This window comes from Engraulis encrasicolus, unplaced genomic scaffold (genome assembly GCF_034702125.1).
Source record: "Engraulis encrasicolus isolate BLACKSEA-1 unplaced genomic scaffold, IST_EnEncr_1.0 scaffold_25_np1212, whole genome shotgun sequence".
Lineage (NCBI taxonomy): Eukaryota > Metazoa > Chordata > Actinopteri > Clupeiformes > Engraulidae > Engraulis > Engraulis encrasicolus.
Window position 1 is genome coordinate 2,599,765 of NW_026945544.1, and position 20,000 is coordinate 2,619,764.

Below are 20,000 nucleotides of genomic sequence, written 5' to 3' on the forward strand. Positions count from 1 at the left end.
ACATGGTTTTCATTTCCTTTGTTTTTGTGACACACTGGCACACATACAGTCAAAAAGAGGTCGGCCATCCTTTCCTTTCAGCTGAAAAGAAAAATAAATGAAAAAAAGAGCAGCTTTTATTTGAGCCTCTAGCATTTTGTTGGTGACGCATCCGACCACATGTGGAAAGCATGCAGGGCACGAACTCCCTCTGTTACTGATGACCAGGGAAGCTGGCAGCTTTGACTGGGCCCAGGACACATCATGTTGAAAGAGCCCCCGTCTCAATACATGAAATGGAATGGAGTCTCAAGTCAGCCCCCCATTAGGCCCCATGGGCCCCTGAGGGCACCTGACCTGCTTGTCCCCCAATGTCTGCGGGCCTGCTGCTGCTGATGATGCCTTTGAGAGCACTGGCAAGCATGGGCCTTTATACGGAATCTGCCTCCCTCCCAGTTTAAAAATAGGTGCCGTGCATGTGAAAAACACCATTAGCCTTACCCACAGCATTCGTTTCAAGATAAAGTGGGGGAAAAACACAGGCTGACTTGAGACGATTGGATGGGCGGATTTTGGAGGGACGGACGGACAGACGGACTGACGGAGGAGTGGGGGATGGGCCTGCCTGCCTGCCCTCCCGCCCAATGAACAAACACAACCATAGGTTTTTTTTAAGTACTTTTTTGTAACAATGTGAATTTAATAACACAGAGGATAAGGATAAAGCCACTGGTTCAGCCATGCACTGAAAATCTGACAATTTTTTTCAGTGACCAGCTTCTAGATTAAAATGAAAACATCTTTGCCCAGAAAGCAATCTGCTGTGCTCTTTGACCAATGAAATGTAATTGTTTTACTTCAGTTTGCTTCTCAATGACTCAATGCTGCTAACTGAAACACAGCTGATGGGAGAATATGCTATCCTGTCAGACATGTCAGTCAGTCAACTAGCCAGTCAGAGCGGTAGGCTATTTGTTGTCTTACGCATTAACACCTCTGCCCACTATGTACACAGACCTGGCTTAATAATAACTCAGGATGGCATGACATCATATTCTTGTTCTGTGGCCAGGGCTGTTTCAAGGTATTTAGCTCAGGACAAAAATGGACATGGGGCCCCTTCTTCTTTTCAAGCTATTTGGGAGCCCCCCCTCAACAGATATTTCAATAGCACTCTTGTTGCACTCTTGTTCCTACTTTCATTTAGGAAGGTGCTGCTGCTGCCACAGTTGTCATGATCATTTGAATACAAGTAGCCTACACAACATGTCATTACCACCCCCCACCCCCACTTTCATCTGGGGCCCTTAGGCAACTGCCTACCTTTTCTTGCCTGGATATGACAGACCTGTCCATGGTGTTAGAGGCCTTGATCTTGCTCCAAATGTCGGTCACAGTGACAGACGGTATGTGACATGATTGACTTCACTTGACAGCCATATTTCAGAGAACCGGTATTTCCACTAACAGGCAAGTAAACTGTGAAACCTCAGAGGTTTTACAGACATTACCAGACCGTGTCATGTCGGCATTGTGTTACAACAACTATGACTCTGGCGCTGCATTTATATTTGTTTAGTGGGAATGAAATGACACCGGTGGCCATCTGTTTCGCGGATGTGGAATGAAGTCAGTCGTGTAGCACCGGGCTGGATAGCATGTAGGGCGGGGCTTTACGGCAAGAGATTCAGTAAATTCATCATGTCAGTTCAACACTAGTACACAATATTATTTGTTACGGCAGTTATTCCCCTGTACCTAATGAGTACCTAATGAGTAGAGTACCTAATTTTACTTTCATTTCTACTTCTACCTCTACTTCTGCTTCTAGTTTCTGGATAACTCTGGCGTTGACTCACAGGAGCACTGTTGGAGGCTCGCAGCCTTGGCAAAAGGCCCCTCCTGACACCTGCTAATCAATCATACTATCACTCTTTCCACTCGTGTAATGTGTACACACACCGTATGGGTGTAACTTACTGCACTACAGCATAGCGAGTAGGAGTGAGTGGAGCATTGCTGGGAACTAAACTGTCCACACAGCCAGGGAAGCCGACAAAGGGGTCACTTGTCCTGGGCCCAGGGAGAGGGGGCCCAGAATTGGATCCTCATTACATTGTACATATTGGGTTTGGTACAGTGGTGTAGTCTACTTTTTTATGGTGGGTATACTGTATATTTGAGTGGTATAGTCTACGTAGACTACACCACTGGTTTGGTCTTTGTCCCGGGCCCAGCCAAAGCTGTCAGCGCCGGCCCTGCACACAGCACAGCAGACTGCCTCTTCTAGAGTGCTTACCACACTTGTCTAGCACCTGATTGGTGTTTCCTCCTCCTCCTCATTTCCACCCCCTTCCTCTACTAAACTAAACTAAACTAAACTAAGTGTGTGTGTGTGTGTGTGTGCATGGGCCTTTCCTTTGGAGATGGGTTGTTTCGTCAAGATGAGCTACCAAAAGGCTGTTTATTGCCCAAACCTTAACCCCTAGGAGCAGAGCCATCTAATAACAGAGTTGCGCAAACCGGGGACCAGGAAGTCGGTTGGTGATGTGATTTGCGTAGATTAAAATGTTTCTTAACAGTACACTTCTGTTCGTTGGAAACTAACACAGAACCATCACATACCAAACAAAGATTAAGTACAAACAAATTACATTACCTTTACCACATTTTCTGTGTTCTACCGCCACCTCCTGGAACTAAGTAACTTCTAATAGAACTAAAGTCAATGGGGATTTCCATGTTAACGCTCCGTGAGGCTCCATGAGAGCCGCCATTGCTGTGGAAAGATTGGTCCATAGAGGTCTATGGGAGTGGCGTAACTCTGATATTAGATGGCTCTGCCTAGGAGTGTTTCTCTAGTACAGCGGTTGTAGTAGTTAAGATACACCGCGCTCTTCCGTTTGGTGCGTCTCCAATAACTTGGAAGGTGAGAAAGTGGATCGCACTCAGGTTCTTCTTTTTATTTGTTATTATTTTCATAGCAGCAGAAGTTTAAACAAACATTTCGGCTGTTGCCTTCGTCAGTGTCTCGAATGCAGTGACGAAGCCAACAGTGGAAACGTTTGTCTACACTTCTGCTGCTATGTAAATAATAAAAAATAACAAGAAGAAAAGAAGTACCCGAGTGCGATCCACTTTCTCAACTTCCACTATTGCTTCTTTTTCCACTGCCGGTTTTCTGGTAGGCCTACAGTTTGACACAGCGCGACTCGGCCGCCACGTTTTGCTTTACGGTTGAGCTGTGCCGTTCCTATTCGAAAAGCAAAACGTGGTGGCCGAGTCGCGCTGTGTCGAGCTGTAGGCCTACCAGAAATCAACAGTGGAAAAGAGGCATATTATGGCTTGGTAGCTCACCTCGCAGCTCAAATCGACACAACAGCTTGGGCCGGGCCTTGGACAAAGTCATCTGATAAGGCCCCCTATCCAATACATACAATGTATTGAGCAGTGATTTTCAACCTATGGGCCGGGGCCCACTGGTGGGCCCTGAAGGTATTCCAAGTGGGCCTTGAAATCATTTTCTACAAATTATAATCATATTGTGGTGTGTGTTGCTATTGATTTATTTGAGTTTTATTCTTTATTGGGTCAGAAGTGGGCCCTAAACATTTGTGACCATTTCGAGTGGGCCCCACGTTGGAAAAGGTTGGGAACCCCTGGTATAAAGGATGCAATTCTACCCCCCACACCCCCTCCCCCTTTCCAGTCTCCCTTAACACCACCACCACCCACTACATGTGATCCACAGTCAGTCAGTCAAGAAACTGCAGCTCTGGTGAATTCAGGGCCCTTGCTCGCTCACTTGCTCCAAAGAGGAACAAACAAGCTGCAGGAGAACACAAGCATCATTCAGCAGGAGGAAAGAAAACAAGAAGTGTTAGTGTGTTTGAGCCAACAGCCAGAAATGACACAACATAATAACAACCAATGAGATGTCTGGGCAGCAGCAGTATAATGTAGAGTGGTGACTGTGAAATGGCACGGACGTGAAGAAAGGTATTTTACTATTTGTTCCTCATGATGGCAGAACTTACAGTTATTTATCAAGACTTGCTCCTTTCCACACTCATATTTACATATCAGAATTTCTTTATGTATAAAACAGTAAAACGATCAAACAAATTGACAGAATTTACATACAGCCTGACTGACTTTGACATATGTCCAATAACCACAAACTACAAGCAGTCTGAACTGAGCCGTATTCTGACAGGCATGAGAGGTGCTACTCAGGTGATTATTTACAGGAATTGGGGTGTGTTTCACACAAGACACAGACACACACATGCTTCAGGAGGAATACCATGAGCAGGGCCACTGACAGGTTTGTCTGGGCCCTGGGGCAAAGTTATCTGAAAGGGCCCCACTCTCATGATGTAATGAGGACCCAATTCTGGGCCCCTTCTGTCCCTGGGCCTGGGACAACTGACCCCTTTACCCACCCACTGTCAGCTTCCCAGACACCTAGCCAATACATGTTGGAGTAGGACCAAAAAGAATAGTGCTTAAGTTGACATTGTAAGTGTTGAAATAATGCAAGATGTACTGTGTGAAAACCAATGACAAAATCTTTTTTTTTTATGCAAGCTTTCATATTTGTCACATGCCCGGCTGGCATATGATAACGATCACAGGCTGTGGAGTTTCATTTTTGCAGAAACTAAGGCAGTGCACGTGTGGTGCTCTAGCTGATGGAAATGAGAAGTTGATTTCACGATGCACTCGTGTCGAAAATGAAACTTATGAAACTAACGGCACAGCTCGTGGGTAATGGACATCATGTGGCAAGGATGTGACGCAAAGTGTAGAAGTAGCAAGATAAAATTATACTGAACAACATCACATAACTGTGAACAAAGCAGTGTTGAGCTGATAGGTGTGTGCCCACACCATGGCAGGGGAGATACCCCTCAAAAAACAGTACTCTATTTGTAAGAAAATAGTTTTTAATCTCTAGAGGAGGCTTCCTGCCCTTTTTGTCACATTTAATTCTACTCTCAGGATAATATTATTTGTAATAATAATAATAACACAAAACAACAACCAGCATTGTCATCATTGTTATCATCATCAAAAGAAGAAGAAAAAGAAGAAGTGTTTGTTTGATGGTCTCAGACAGAGGATGAGGAAACATGTGGACAGCCTACAGAGCGCTGCGTTGTGTGTGTGTGTGTGTGAGTGTGGTCAGACGTGTGCCATTACATCACCACCAATTGCCACATGTCTCTTTCCTCAGAGGCTGGCAGTGTTAACGGTCTGTGTGGCTAGTCTCTCGCAGCACACAGTACAACTAACACATCGTACTGTATGTCAATGGAGAAGGCGTAGTAGTAACAGTGGCGCCACCCTTTGAGCATCAGCTGTCATGACATGCAGGAGCAGCAGTTCATGTAAGGCCAAAGTACTTCGGGACACGAGAGGAAGTCGCTCATGACCATAGTTTATCCACACGCAACCTTATCTGTCTACTGGAAGATGAAAGCAACCAAAAAAAAAGAAAAAAAAAATGTCGGCAGATAAATAAAGAAAAAAAGAGTCATATGTCTTGATCTGGGTAGAAAATAAAAGAATCACACATCATAACCAAGTGAAAACACAGAATCTCTGAAGAAATGTGAGACTTTTTTGTTGTTGTTGCTGTTGTCCCTGTTTGCACTTGCCTCCAACTTATCAGTAGCTACTTCTCAGGACTTTTTCTCATGGCACTAAGTGAACTGTACAGCAGAGTAATTGAGACACATAGGCAGATGGATAAACAGATTGCGTGGCACAGACACAACCAGATGGTCCACTCAAATGAGTCTGTGTGGTCCCTGTTGGAAAACCAACCTGTGCACAGGCTGAACTGTAGACTGTACACATCAGTCCAGATCTGGGCAGCACAGACTTTGTTTTATGGCCCTGTGATGTCGGCTGTGAATCCATCAGGCCTGCATAGCACAGTGATATGTTATGTTAACAATGCACCTGAAAACGTGACATGCACTCGGTGTGACACTTAATTTAGGCCATTTACCAAGCATCTAATCTGCAAAGAGACATTTTGACAATTTACATTTGTTTTGTTCTAACAGCAAGTACAAACTCTACCAATGGTCAGATTACGGCAAGCATCTAATCTAAAACGAGACATTTTGACAATTTACTTATTTTCTGTGCTAACAGCAAGCACAAACTCGACTCATGGTCAGATTGTCTCTGCGTTAAAAAGTCATAATGATAAAATGTTGTAAAACATGCATTTCATACCAGTAGAGTGCTGCTCAGCAGAACATAGCACAACTGCCATAGCTCTGTGAAACCATCCTGCTTCTCTGTTAAGATGTATTATCTAAACAGTCTGTCATGGTTTGGAGTTCCTTCAAACAATGTATGAAGTATGCATGTCTGCAACTTATCTTCGCAAGGGATGCTTAATCAACTGTGACATAGATTTCTCCCAGAGTCCTGGGCTCAGAGTCAAACTTCTTCCCTCTGTCCTTTCCTGCTACTTGTGGCTTCATGAGACAATGCTTGGCATCATTGGTGATCAGTTTTATTTAGCACCTTGCGAAAGCACAATTCAAAGGTCATTCCCTCATTTACGATCGGGATATTGAGGGGGAAAGCACCTCCCAAAAGGTTGCTCTGCCTAGTTTGACAGCGACAAAACTTTTTTTGTTTTCTCCACAGAGGTGGGGGTGACACCGAGTCAAGAGGCCACAAGCGAGGAGTGTCGTACAGGGGGGTAAAGTGTGACTGAGTCACCAGGTCCTCACGTAGGAGGTCCACACAGTGTCTGATTTATGTAGATAAATGGCTGGGGGGGGTCCATTGGAGCTGGTTGTACATAGGGCCCACAATTTGCTGCTACGCCCCTGGCCACAAGCAACAGGGAAGGTCGAGACGAACTAGTCTGAGTTGCACCGCTGCTCTTGGCAAGGAGTGACAGGACAATGGGCTAGCTTCACATACGCTTCTGCCAAGGACAGTAACAATAACACATCATATCAGGACAGCAACACATCATTCCTTATTATCTGGTCCGAGAGGAACATGAGCACTTGATGAACAGCACATGGGCCAGCTTGGAAAGGTAACTACGAGCATGATGAATAGATCTGTGAGGAACAATAACAGGAAACTGTACAGGATACATCACAGTACGTTTATGGTTTGTGTACGGGTCCGTGGTGCTGTTAGTGTATAATAGCTCTATAATTCACTGACATGATGAATGGACACAGGCATACGCATGCACGTACAGGTACACACACACACACACACACACACACACACACACACACACACACACACACACACACACACACACACACACACACACACACACACACACACACACACACACACACACACACACACAGTAATTGATGGGACATAATCTGCAAAGCAAAGCTGATTAAGTCGTGTCATAGGAAGCCTGACTTCAAATCATGTCAGAGGATGGATTGAGGCTGAGGCCCATTCATATTCATGTCCCATGACATCTGAGGAGTAATGACAAAGCCTAATACATAGAACATTTAAAGGTACACTGTGCAGGAAATGGTCAAAAAAGGTACTGCAACTATGCTGCTCATTGAAACTGGACTGCCAATTGCCAAATTTGATCTTTACATGAAAGTTCACTAAGTAATAAACACATATTTCCTAGTATGGTCCAAGTATTGTCATTTTTGCAGCTGAAAATGGCTATTTTTGGAAATTCTAAATGGCGTACCATGGAGAAGATCCCCCTTTTCATGTGTGAAAAGTGCAAATTTTCCAGTCATAATGAATACTTAGAATTTGATGGTGGTGTTAAGTATTCATGAAAAGGTAACATTAGTGTATGGGCAGCATGAATTCTGGAAATAAACAACTAAAAATCTCACACAGTGTCCCTTTAAAAAATAAATCATTATATGATAATAACAATGAACAAAAAAACACATTGGGAGCATGGAAAGACCAGTTGCCAAAAACCTGATTTAAATGAGCTGAAGATGTCAAAGATGGCAACTTTTCAACACTTTCATTGAAAACTGTCTTTTAACCATTGAAGGCTAAGGACTTAAACAACTCCTGGTGGACTGGCAGTCCAAAGTGGCAGTTGCGTACACCTCTGTAGGATAGCTGGTGGACTCAATGAGTTGGAGATATCAACAATGACAGTAATCAATAAACTGAGGGTGTGGGGGATATACTATGATCTGAAGTATTGCTTTGCTGACTTAGAGGAAGAACAGGAGCAGGACGAGAAGAGACATCGGGGCCCACCCATAAGAGAGGATGTTGTGGGTTTGCTAGTAAGTCCACACCCAGGCATGTTATTGTTATTGCTAAGAAGAACATTACAATCATTATGGTGCTGAGTTTATTTTGTGGGTTTAGACCAGGTAGGACACACCTACATTTGAGTGACAATTTTTTTAAATGTGAATTTAGTACGTGTTATTCACACTTATATTTCTACACTAACCCATCAGAACACCATCAACACAAGTCAGAGGCCTTATTGAAACGCAAGAGAGCAAAATGTGAAACTTACAGTATCATTTGCCCCTCTACCCTAAAAATGAAGTATTGTGTAACATGTTACTTGAGTTCCCATCATTACATAGACTATGCTGGAACACTAAAATGTTACTGGACAAATGTTACTACATTAGAGTGTTCTGTCCACTTCTGTCCACCCTCACCAGACTTTGCCATAGGATCTTGTGCAATTGCTGTGTGTGTGTGTGTGTGTCTGTGTGTGTGTGTGTGTGTGTGTGTGAATGTGTGGACGTGTGAATACTTGAATCCTGCACTTGCACTGAATCAGTTGATTGAATATTTTATATTTTATATCTTAATGTTTTCCATATTTCTAATAGATGTTGAATTAACACTTAATGTTATACTGTGTAGGAGTTGGCAGGGAGACATCAGTGTAATGCAGAAGAGTATGGGTCGTTCCAAAACCCATGCCTGACTGTATCAGCACGGTCTAACTCTAGGAAGCAGTTAACGCTTGGGTGATTTTTCTACCTCCGAGATGCCAGAAACGGCACTAGTGTTCCAAATCTCAACCACTCAATAAACGTTTGTTGGAAGTGTGACGATTCATTCACTGGTGCTAAGTTAGACAGGTTTTTTTATACAGTTGATATTGAAACCTCTGCTACCCATGAGTCAGAAATCGGCTCCAACAAGGTTGTTTAAAACTAAGAACAATGCTAGGAGCCATTGTTCTTACTACTAATTATCTATCACATAAAAAGACATACATATTTGAGGTAGACATTTGAAAAAAGTTTAGAATTGATCGACCAGGAAGACACTTGACTTTTTCATGTACAAATTAAGACATCAACAGACAAAGTGTGTAATAACTTGGTTAAAACACTAGGTACATTTCACAAATAACAGTGTGATGACGCTCACTACTCCTTTAGTTATACAGTATAACAATATTTACGAGGCACTCATCCACACCAGTAAATAAAAAAAGTTTATGAGAGAACTCAGCTTAGTTTATGATGCGCAAATATCACAATCCCCTTATGTTCATGACTGGCAAACATGAATGAATTTAATCCAATAACAAAAAAACTATAAACTAATAAAACAGAGTTTGAGTGTCCGACAGTTTCACTTTTTGGACTCTATCGTTACCATAGGCCTCATTGTTCTTTGGTGAGTGACATCCTTAATTTAGTTCCGCAAGTCACTTCCAATTTCTGGTTTTCCCCTCTGGGTCCCATATCATTCACCACTTCCGGGCCAGTAGTAGCGGGTAGGTAGCCTGAGGTAATCGATTTGTGACCACTGGATTGGAAGCTGTATTTTACCATCTACAGGTATAGTACCACTGATGAGCATATACAGTACAGTACTGTGAGCATACGGTAGTACCATTTCCATATTCTGCTCCTCTGTTGCCTTTGTAATGAAACACAGCGCCAGTCTTGTTGTGTTCACTCTGTGTGTGGCGTGCCAAGTCATCATAATGACATACAGTATGAGTCTTATTAATTGTCGCCATGTCTCCGCCTAGCATCTGGTCGTCCAGCTGTCCAGTACACACTGTCCATCTTAGACTATTGTTTGTACGACATCTTTTGAACAGGTGGATTGACTGTGAGTAACACTTGTGCGCTAATTCTCTATAATAGGTGCAGTGACTGATTAACCTTTGGAGGCCAACCTTTTCAAAATGGCACACTTTCATTTTTGGCTTACGATGCAGCAGATCCTGTGCTTTGGTGTGAAGCTCCAACCATTTCCACTGTTGATTATTTGTTTTTAGTTTCCTGTGTGCCTCAGTCCATGTCATCCATCCTCATGCCGCATTTGCTGAGTGTGCGTCTGACGTAGGGCATGGCCTCTCTGGTGAACCACTCCCTGCGGTAGAGCACCAGCATCACGTCCAGCAGGAGGCTGTGCTCCCTCCTCCTGCTCCACAACACACAAGCAAACAAACAACCAAGCAAACAAACACAGAAACATTACTAGTGCTAATAGGACAGACACGCCAAAAGCGGCTACACAGTGACGGAAGTAATTGACTTTGTATAGAGGAGCTGGCAACAGCAGAGACAAAAAGCGATTTGGGTGACAAGAGGAGATTGGAGCGACTCGAGCAACAGTTTGTAGTTGAACTTCATCATATATTATGATAATGAGCTATGATGGGTTTTGGCGATAGCTGCCGCAGCCAATGGGAATGTCAGAATGCTTGACGGTCATACTCTGTCGCTTTTATCGCTTGTGTCACTTGTGTTGCTATGAAAACAGTCAAGTGACTATTTGTAGCATTTGTCTCTTCTGGTGTGTTTGCACGGAAACAATAATTGTTAAGTAGCAACTGTCAAACCTGCCAAGAGAGATATCTGAATACCTGGAAACATTTATTACACCCACTACTCCCTTCGAAAGCACTAATTGGGAGGGAAAGTAATCTCATCGCCCCCTGCTGGCAACGTTCCAACCCCCTGCATCAAATGAATGGGTTTTTTCTTTTAAAAATTACATCTCGACCCTGACAACGAAGTAGGAGTAGTGGCTGTCATATAATATGCATGTTGGCCCGTTTTATCGAATCAGGTGGTAAAATGTTCGGTTTTTAAAGGGGTATCGTTGGCTGGGGTTTATAAAGGTAGTAAAGTGTCTTATTTTTCATGTTAAGCGTTGTCTTGTTTTAAGATAAGTTAAAAGAGGGAATATGTCGCTAAGCTAGTGAAAGTCAATGTATCCGTGTAGCATGCTTCAATGCTACACGGATACATTGACTTTCACTAGCTTAGAGATATATTCCCTCTTTTAACCTGTCTTAAAGCAAGACAACGGCTTACATGAAAAATAAGACACTTTACCACCTTTATAAACCCCAGCCAACGATTTTAACTGTATTAAGCCCCAAAATAGTGGCATACCCCTTTAACTGATCTGAACTGATTTTAATATTCTTAAAAAAGCTAATACAGAACTATACTGACTCGCATGTGTGACGTGTTTACTCCATGTAATTAGCATAGCCAAATTAGCATAGCCAAACATTAGCCAGAGAGGTGGTTGCTCGTCACTACAGAAGACATCATATCTACTAGAGAAGCTAAAACCAAACCGAACTAATCGAGTGTATATATGTGTAATAAGAAGACAACATGGAACTCACAGGATTACAAGAATGTGAAGAAACGCGAAGAACTTGCGTTCATTTGCGTTCATTTGTTTCTCTGTGTTGTCAATGAGGCGCGAAGCACAGCATGCTGGGAGCTGTAGTCCATTTCCGACCAGTTTGGCACAATTTCTATTTTTCTTAAAAGGGCAAAAAATGACTCAAGATTTTCACAGGTAGTGGTTCATCCTATTGTCTAAGCTGAAGCATGTGTCTGGTGTGCAAGTTCAGCGTCATATATTTGTGGGATTTTTTTTAAAACTCGTCTATGGGAGTTTCAATAGGATCGCCCTGGTGTTTGGAACGTAACCGCTAAGATCGCTATTTTCCACTTTCCCTCCCAATAGTTGTAGCAAGAAAAAAATATTGATACTCTACGAACATCTTTACAACATACAGTAGGTATAACATATGCAAAAACAAAGGTGGATTGCTGTCTTTGGTACAGTAAATGCTATATGATGTGTCCTCTGCGCTCTCAGGAAGGCAGACGGATACTTGACAGACAGGTTGATGCATGAAATATACAGTAGACTCCATAAGAGTGATTTGTAAATGGATTTCAACTGAGCTTAATGTCCTAACGATGGATTGTTATGGTTGTAATTGATGGCCCTGGAGCAGTAGCAAGTAGCAGTGGCAGTGGCAGTAGCAGACAGTGCATCACTCACAGTTGCTTGAGGGCGTCTCTGGTCTTGCGGAGTCCCGGCTGCTCCTGTTCGCTCCTGCTCTCCGCTTCGCCTTCAGCTGGTTTCTCAGGGGGTGAGGGCGGGTCTGGAGGAGGAGGAGGAGGAGGCGCAGCTCTCTCCTCAAACGCACTGCAGCTACTGTAGCAGCATTTGCTGTCTGCACACAATCAGGAAAACGCAACACAACTTTATTAATTACAGCACATTTCAACACCCAGAGACAATGTAAAGTGATTAATAAAATCGTAAACAGTGAAACAAGATAATGTCACTGAAGAATGTTAGTGTGTTGTCTTACTTTTACGTTAGTTTTATGTCTAATGCCGTGTCCAGACCAAGAGCAACCTACGCTGCCTGGTAGCGTAGGTAGCAGAAGAAGTTTCGCCTTGAATTTGCTGTATTCGCTCTGGACGCGGCATTGACATGTTTGATTTAGCTAATCACATAACGACTCTGGCTTGACAGCCTGGGACATTCGGAGATATGAACGTTCCAATTGGTTTTCACCGAAAAGCGTCATAGCTCATTACCATAAGATACAGTAAGATTACTTTTTTTTTTTTTTTGGAACTTCTTTTTATTATCAGAGTCAAGATACAGCATACAGACACAGTCATTTCACAGATAAGATGACTTTTAATCGTTAAAATTCGCTTTGGTCGCCCAGTTCGCTTCGCTCCTGGCGTGCCCTCCATAGACAAATAATGACTTCCGTTGCTTCGTTCGCTCTAGGTCTGAACACGGCATAAATCATTAACATCCAAATTAACTGTTAACATTAATTAATGTAAACAAACATGTAATTAATGTTAACAAATGAATGTATTAGTTAATGAATGTCAAACTTAAACAATCTGCTTTATATTGTGGCAGATTGCTGTGCACAATATAGTGGTGTATGCTTTAGTGTGTGTGTGTGTGTGTGTGTGTGAGTATGTGTGTTTGTTTGTTATTGCCTGTATAATTTGGGCATGCAGGGCAGCAGTGCTTGGACACATGGTGGGATACCACAAGCATCTCCATGTTTGTCGTGACTGTATGTGTCCATGTATGTGTCTACTGTATACCTATGTCTCTGTGTGTGTGTGTGTGTGTGTGTGTGTGTGTGTGTGTGTGTGTGTGTGTGTGTGTGTGTGTGTGTGTGTGTGTGTTGTCCTTGCCTGCATTACTTGCTCGTGGGCAGCACTGCTTGGACACATGGTGGGACACCACAAGCATCTCGGTGTTGGTCGTGACTGTGTGGACATGGGAGGACCCCGAGTTTCCATGGAGACCAAGGTTCACCTCCCTCTTCAAAGTCTCCACTCGCTGGCTCAGCAGCGCATTCTCAGCTTTCACCTGCAGGGGGAGGCAGATGCTCTTTCTGTTAGACCTAGATGGCCCATTTGCTGTAATTCATTGGTTCTAAACCACGCCCCCCACCCCCCCAAATATTTCCCATACAAATAACAAGGGGATTTTCCTTGTCCATTTGCCCTTTATCGCACCAACAGCGATGTACGTCTGGGTTTCTCATCCATTGTTCTTTCATAATGTTTAGGACAATCAGTGAATACATTGTGGGTGAGTGCTCTAAAGAATGCAATGAAAACTTCCCATCAAAAAAGTATCTGGTGTGCTTAATCACTCGTACTGTTTATATAATGGTCTACACAAAGCAAAGAGAGTTTACTGTACCACCTAATACTTCATGCAGCTTACCTTTTCATAACATTCTCTTATCTCTTCAAGACGAGACATCAAATCATCCTTTAAAAGACACAGACACAGGCGTGCGCACACACACACACACACACACACACACACACACACACACACACACACACACACACACACACACACACACACACACGCACACAGGCAGGGTGAGTATTGACACACAGTCACATGGCTCGACTAAAGCAAACAGCGTATTAAAAGCAGGACTGATAGATATGAGAGTGAGAGACATGCTGGCAGAGGAGGGCACCTTGTCCTTCTGCAGCTGAGCCACGGTGCGTTCAACATCCCCTTTAAACGCCTCGTGCTCCGCTCTGGCACTCTGCAGCTCCGATAGCAGCCTCTTAAAAGTGTAGAGAGACAGGAAACATCTCAAAAGATACCAATTCACCGCAGCACACTGCTTTTAGCTGTCTGGGCTCTATAACTGCATGCTGGTAGTGGCACTACTACTGTACTGCATCTGGGATATGAGGAGGTTTCACCCTCTATCCTAAACTGAGGAAGCGTTTGCGATAGAAAGTGAGACATCTTCAAGCTTGATAGAGAAGTTCTGTTTGTTACAAGGTCTGTTGACTTTTGCTACAATATTTTGATAACAGTCTACAGTATCTGTGGCTGAACAGTACAATATTGTTTTGCACTGTACAGGATTATTGCCAAAAAAAAGCTAAGAAATCAAAAGCAAAACAAAAACACCACAGTGACAAATGTATTTTGGCTGAGTGGAGAGGAGAACATGCAGTGTCTGCTTCCTCCTCCTTGACAATGTCTTGTGATAAAACAACAAAACGAAGTCCCCCTCTGGTCCCTGTTTCCCCACAAGTAGAGCAACCATACGCATGTGCCCAAAGGAATACTGAAACTATGGAAATCTGACGACATACTATGCAATCCTTATGTGTTGAACTAATACTAATAAATATTAACGTTGCTGCTCGTTCGCACCCAAAGACCTTGTAAAAAACAGTTGAGAGTTGAGCGCGCTTTCTGAAAAAAGTACCAAAACTAATACTAATCATTTTTGACTCTCATGGCTTTCCATAGAGCCACTTGTGCTGTCATGCTTCGGCATGGGTCTTTGAGGGGCAACAATGGGAAGAATAATTTGGTGTTTCACCAGTGGAATCTTGCTGCTGTGATTAGCGGGATGTCCTGGAGTTCTGGAACCTACCGTCTTCTCTCCCAGGGTGCACTGTGGTAGTGTGGCCTGGGCTAGCTGTGCCCTCAGCTCTTGTGCTTCCTGAGTCGCCCGCGCCCTCTCATCCTGCAGAAGGTCACTCAGGGCCTTCTCTCTCCCCACACACTCCTCCTGATGTTCACATGAGATACTCAACTCCTGCTGTAAGGCCAGCTATGAGAGAGAGAGAGAGAGAGAGAGAGAGAGAGAGAGAGAGAGAGAGAGAGAGAGAGAGAGAGAGAGAGAGAGAGAGAGAGAGAGAGAGGTGGGCAGATTACTTGTTTTTCAGGGCTAAACAATAACAGAACCTTAATGTGTAGAACACAGAAGGAGAGTGGAAGAGAGAGAAGGAGAGTGGAAGAGAGAGAGAGACAGAGACATAAAGAGAGAGAGAGAGAGAGCGAGAGAGAGAGAGCGAGAGAGAGAGAGAAAGAAAGAAATTAAGAAATCACTGCCCAAGCTGTGTGTCCAGCTTCATTGTGCAGTTCCACTTCAATGAAATTAAATTTCAGACAAGCATATTTTACAAAGAACAGACAGGGCTACAGTGAGCACTTGATTCAAATTTGTCAACACCAGTCTGATCTGTTTGCAATCAGTTCATCTAAGATTCCAAGTGAAAGTCCTGCCAATTTTCTTTTGAAAATGCCCTGAAGCTTTTTTTGAGTAAGTTCATGAGGAAAGGAATGCATTTTTGTGCGGACACAGCAAACCCATAGGACCCTTTTGGCCACTTGAAAATCAAGTCTTTTCACCTCTGTGTCCCAGAGAATGTGCCAAAATTTGAAGAAGTACCCTGCAGGCATTCTTGACATTTCCCATTCAGAAGAATGTGGGGTCACTGAAACCCTTGGCAACCAACGTCTAATTAGTTTGTCTCTGAGTTCAAAGGAATGTTTGAATAAAAAATGAAAAAATAACCTTCACATGTCCTTGAGAGACTGGAGGCATATGAGGTCAGTGAATGTTTCATGAAAAATAAATGATAACGACTTCATAATAAATATAAATAGCAAATAATTCTGATAAAATGAAACTTAGAATATTTTCTGTTCTCAGATGCTTTCCTTTATTCTTGTTTATTTATTACATTTAACTTAATGATCTGAAATAATCTTTTGAGCTATTTTTGTATCCTTACATGTTTACATTTATATAAAGTATATTCCCAATTCATCTGCTTCGTGTTTATGCTTTTATTTTTATGAAGCCCATATGTATGAAATGTGCTGTACAAATATAATAAACTTGCCTTTTGAAATTCATTCAAGTTGGAATTTGCACTGTATTTGTGAAAAATCCCTCACAGTATTTTGGAGATGTCACACTCACAATGCTGGGCCTGGGCCATACTTTACACAACATCATGTGGAGCTTGAACTATGCGTAGTGTCATTAAACATTTGGGAGCATTAATCAGTGTTGCAAAACTTTATCATTTCTTTTCAGTTTTTGTCTGCTTGGTGTGTGTACATTCTCTCATGGGCAGCTTGCTCTTTCATTACCACCCCACTGTAATCACCAGGGGAGGGGAATACTTTTATCAAAAACAAATATTGGAGATGTTTTTTTTCCATCATAGTGTTGAGTGTTCATCGGAATGGAACAGACGGACCGGTGAAACCTGAAAACGACAACCTGAAAACACACATCTCCTCAACATATAGTAGAGCTGTGGTTGGCACACACCCATAAAACACACACTATCAGTGAGGAGCAGAAAAAAAGCAGATGACTTTCAAGATTTGGCGTGAAGAGAGAATGAACAGAGACAGAGGAGATTAAAAAAGCTGTGAGTGCGGGGGGAGAAAAGAAACAACAAAAGAACAGAGAAAATGTAGAAAAAGAAACAAATAAAAAGGTTTTGCCAGAAAAAGTAAAAAAAAAATAGACACAATTAATTTGATTATATTTATGTAACGATCTAGCTGATCTTTGTTGACTCACAATCTGTCCTTTGAGCTGGTTGTTCTCTTTCTCCAGTTGAAGGAGTTGGTTGCTGCTGATGGTAGGCTGTCCTTCCTGGCTCTCCCTATCTCCCCTGAGTGGGTCCACACTGTCTGGGCTCTCAGCCGGAACCGCACTCTGCTCCTACCCAACACAACATCAGGCCAAAACATCTTTCATGTGAATCTTTTAAAGATTTATAGTATTTTTTTTTACTATTTTTTTTTTGAATGGCTCTTACAAGAATAACAACATATTCAAAACAAAGCAGAGCAAAGCAGAGACAATGTCTGGGCACAGCTACCTCTGCATTGGCTGGTAACTGGGCTGTGTTGTATGGAAAGATCTCCATGGCCTCCTCAGGCCCTTTCTCCTGGTGGTCCACCACCCCTAACGTCTCCTCCTCTTCCTGCTCCTCCTCTTCCTCTTTATTTGTTTTCTCCACCGCCACCTCCTCCTCCTCCTCCTCCTCCTCCTCCTCTACCTCTGCGCTCCTCAGGAGCCTGGCCTCCAGCTCTGCCACCCTCAAGTTCAGAGAGTCCCTGTCCCTCCGTGCCTGGACAATAAACTTATCGTACTCCTCTCGGATCTTCCGCTCTCTCTTGCAGTTGGGGCACTCTAGTGGAGGAGGTCCAGGAGCTCCATGGAGAACTATGGAGGAGGAGGAGGAGGAGAAGGAGGTGGTGGCTGGGGTGGTGCTGCTGACTGATAGCCTCTCTACAGAGCGTCGTTGGGATGGATACACCGCCCTCTCCCTTCCCACTCCTCCTGCCCCCATCACTCCTCCTCCTCCTCCTCCTCCTCCTCCTCCTCCTCCTCCGCCATCTTGCCCCAGGCAGAGGGGGCCAGAGAGACTGGTGGAGTAGGAGCGCTGGCAGGCCGAGAGCACGCGAGACGCCCTGCTCTCCGCGCACCTGCCTCCGACTACTCCTCCTGCTCTCTCCTCCATCGGACAGACTCCCCTTCCCCCTGCGGATGGAAATCCAAAATGGCCGCCGTCCTCGTGCTGTGGGTTCTGCTTGTCCAGGTGCGGCAGGAAATGGGGGCCCTTGTGCTCGGGGTCCTCGGGGTGGCGGTGGTGACCGGAGCGCAGAGGGGGAGAGGAGGGACCAGACGCGATGGGGGGCAGACAAGTCTGGGCGGTGAGCTAAATAAGGGGGCATAGGAAGAGGATAAAGAGGGAGGGCAACAGAGCAAATGAGGTGCATATAAAGAATATACACCGTAATAAGGTTAATGTTGCCTGTACTGTAAAAAAATATATTCTTAATACTTTTTCTGGCCACAATCAAAATATCATAGTTACAATGACAATAGCAAATAAAATATATTTTATTCTATATTCTATTCTATTTACTGGGTACTTGGGAAGTCTTAACATTGCAAAATCATTGCTGGTACAGTATAAACGTATATACGTACTTCCTACTAATGCACCTTTAAAATAAATACATACTATTTACCTGCCTTCTGCCTATTAGCTTATGAAAATTGTATCCACCATTAATGCTGCTTTGAATATGAAGTTAACTTCATTCATATTTCGTACTGCTACACCACATGAATGCCTTACAATTATAGAGAACTTCTCAGAGCACGCAGAGTACTATGCAGAGAGGGGAGATGATCACTCAACAGGGTGTGTGTGTCAAACACCTGGGCAATGCACAGTAGCCTATATGGGATGGAACCTGGAACATTCAATACACATCACCTAATATACCCAGGTAGCTGTGGCCTCATGGTCATGTTGTTGGTCTTGAAATCAAAAGATTGGAGGTTCAAATCACATACCATTGTGGGTGGTCCACTACACCCACAGAGATACACCAGCGGCGACGCGATTCAAGCGACAGAGTGTAGCAGCAAGCGATACGAGAGATTGAGGAGACTAGAGTATGTCCGTACAGGCAGAAGGCAAAGCATTCAAGCATTCCCATTGGCTGTGGTCACTGACCTCTATACAGTCATTGGCTGTCGCGGCTTGTCGCCGAACCGCGCCATAGAAAGTTGAAAAGATTTCAACTTCAGATTGTCGCGCTCGTCGCGCAAATCGCTCTAGTCTCCAGAATCGCTTTTGTCTCTCGACTCAATACAAAGTCAATTACTTCCGTCGCTCGACTCACTCAGATCGCCGCTGGTGTATCTCTGCGGTTATACATGGGTTCTAAATTTTGTTTATAACCTGACTGCGCGAACCTGGCTGCGCACAACTCAACCTCTGATTGTTGGAAACCGCTGTCGGTCAAAAAATTAGCTCACATGGTTGGCTGCCAGTGTCTTGCCCCTCCTCATAACATCGTGTTGATAAACACTGAGAACCCATGTATACATGGCAAAGAGGCTACTCCCACCACTTGCTTTAGGGACCAATATCCTGCACATGAAGAAATGTCTGTTGCTTTTGTACTGTAATTTAGAGGGATGTGACTAAAACTCCCTTTCTGGAATACCACTTAGAACGAAATATGTAAGTCTTACCAGAAAACCCTCTAACTACCCCCCACTAACCATCCATCTCTGCCTAGTCACAGACTGCACAATGTTGACTCATTCTTTATCTGTCTGCGTCTTGCCTCACTACATAATAGTATTCACTCTGGAAATATGTGTTGAAATGTCCATTACTGTAAATCCATCAAAGTGTGTCTGAATAGATGCATGCCTTGTCTTTTAGTCTGGCTATAGACAAAAGGTCTGGCTAAGATACCATAGAAAGGAAGCTATCTAGAGTAAAATGCCTGGCAGAACTACAACCAATAAGACCACAGATACAGATGACATACAAACAGTGCACATTTCCTTTACAATTGAAAGCAGCTCTTTAAGTAGGCCAGGC

The 20,000-nt window shown here is 43.5% G+C and overlaps 1 protein-coding gene across 1 annotated transcript in view; it reads right to left on the reverse strand.

Annotated features, from left to right (window-relative positions):
* Positions 1 to 8,450: 8,450 nt before the first annotated feature.
* si:ch211-63b16.4 (kinesin-like protein KIF24) overlaps positions 8,451 to 20,000 on the reverse strand; it is a 25,944-nt gene continuing 14,394 nt past the window's right edge. Inside the window, exons 15-22 of the mRNA XM_063192820.1 lie at positions 17,466 to 18,308; positions 17,162 to 17,305; positions 15,209 to 15,388; positions 14,285 to 14,377; positions 14,017 to 14,064; positions 13,476 to 13,653; positions 12,298 to 12,472; positions 8,451 to 10,401 (exon numbers count right to left, since the gene is read on the reverse strand). Coding sequence (XP_063048890.1) covers positions 10,269 to 10,401; positions 12,298 to 12,472; positions 13,476 to 13,653; positions 14,017 to 14,064; positions 14,285 to 14,377; positions 15,209 to 15,388; positions 17,162 to 17,305; positions 17,466 to 18,308 — 1,794 coding nt within the window. The 3' untranslated portion in view covers positions 8,451 to 10,268. The remainder of the gene's footprint in view (positions 10,402 to 12,297; positions 12,473 to 13,475; positions 13,654 to 14,016; positions 14,065 to 14,284; positions 14,378 to 15,208; positions 15,389 to 17,161; positions 17,306 to 17,465; positions 18,309 to 20,000) is intronic.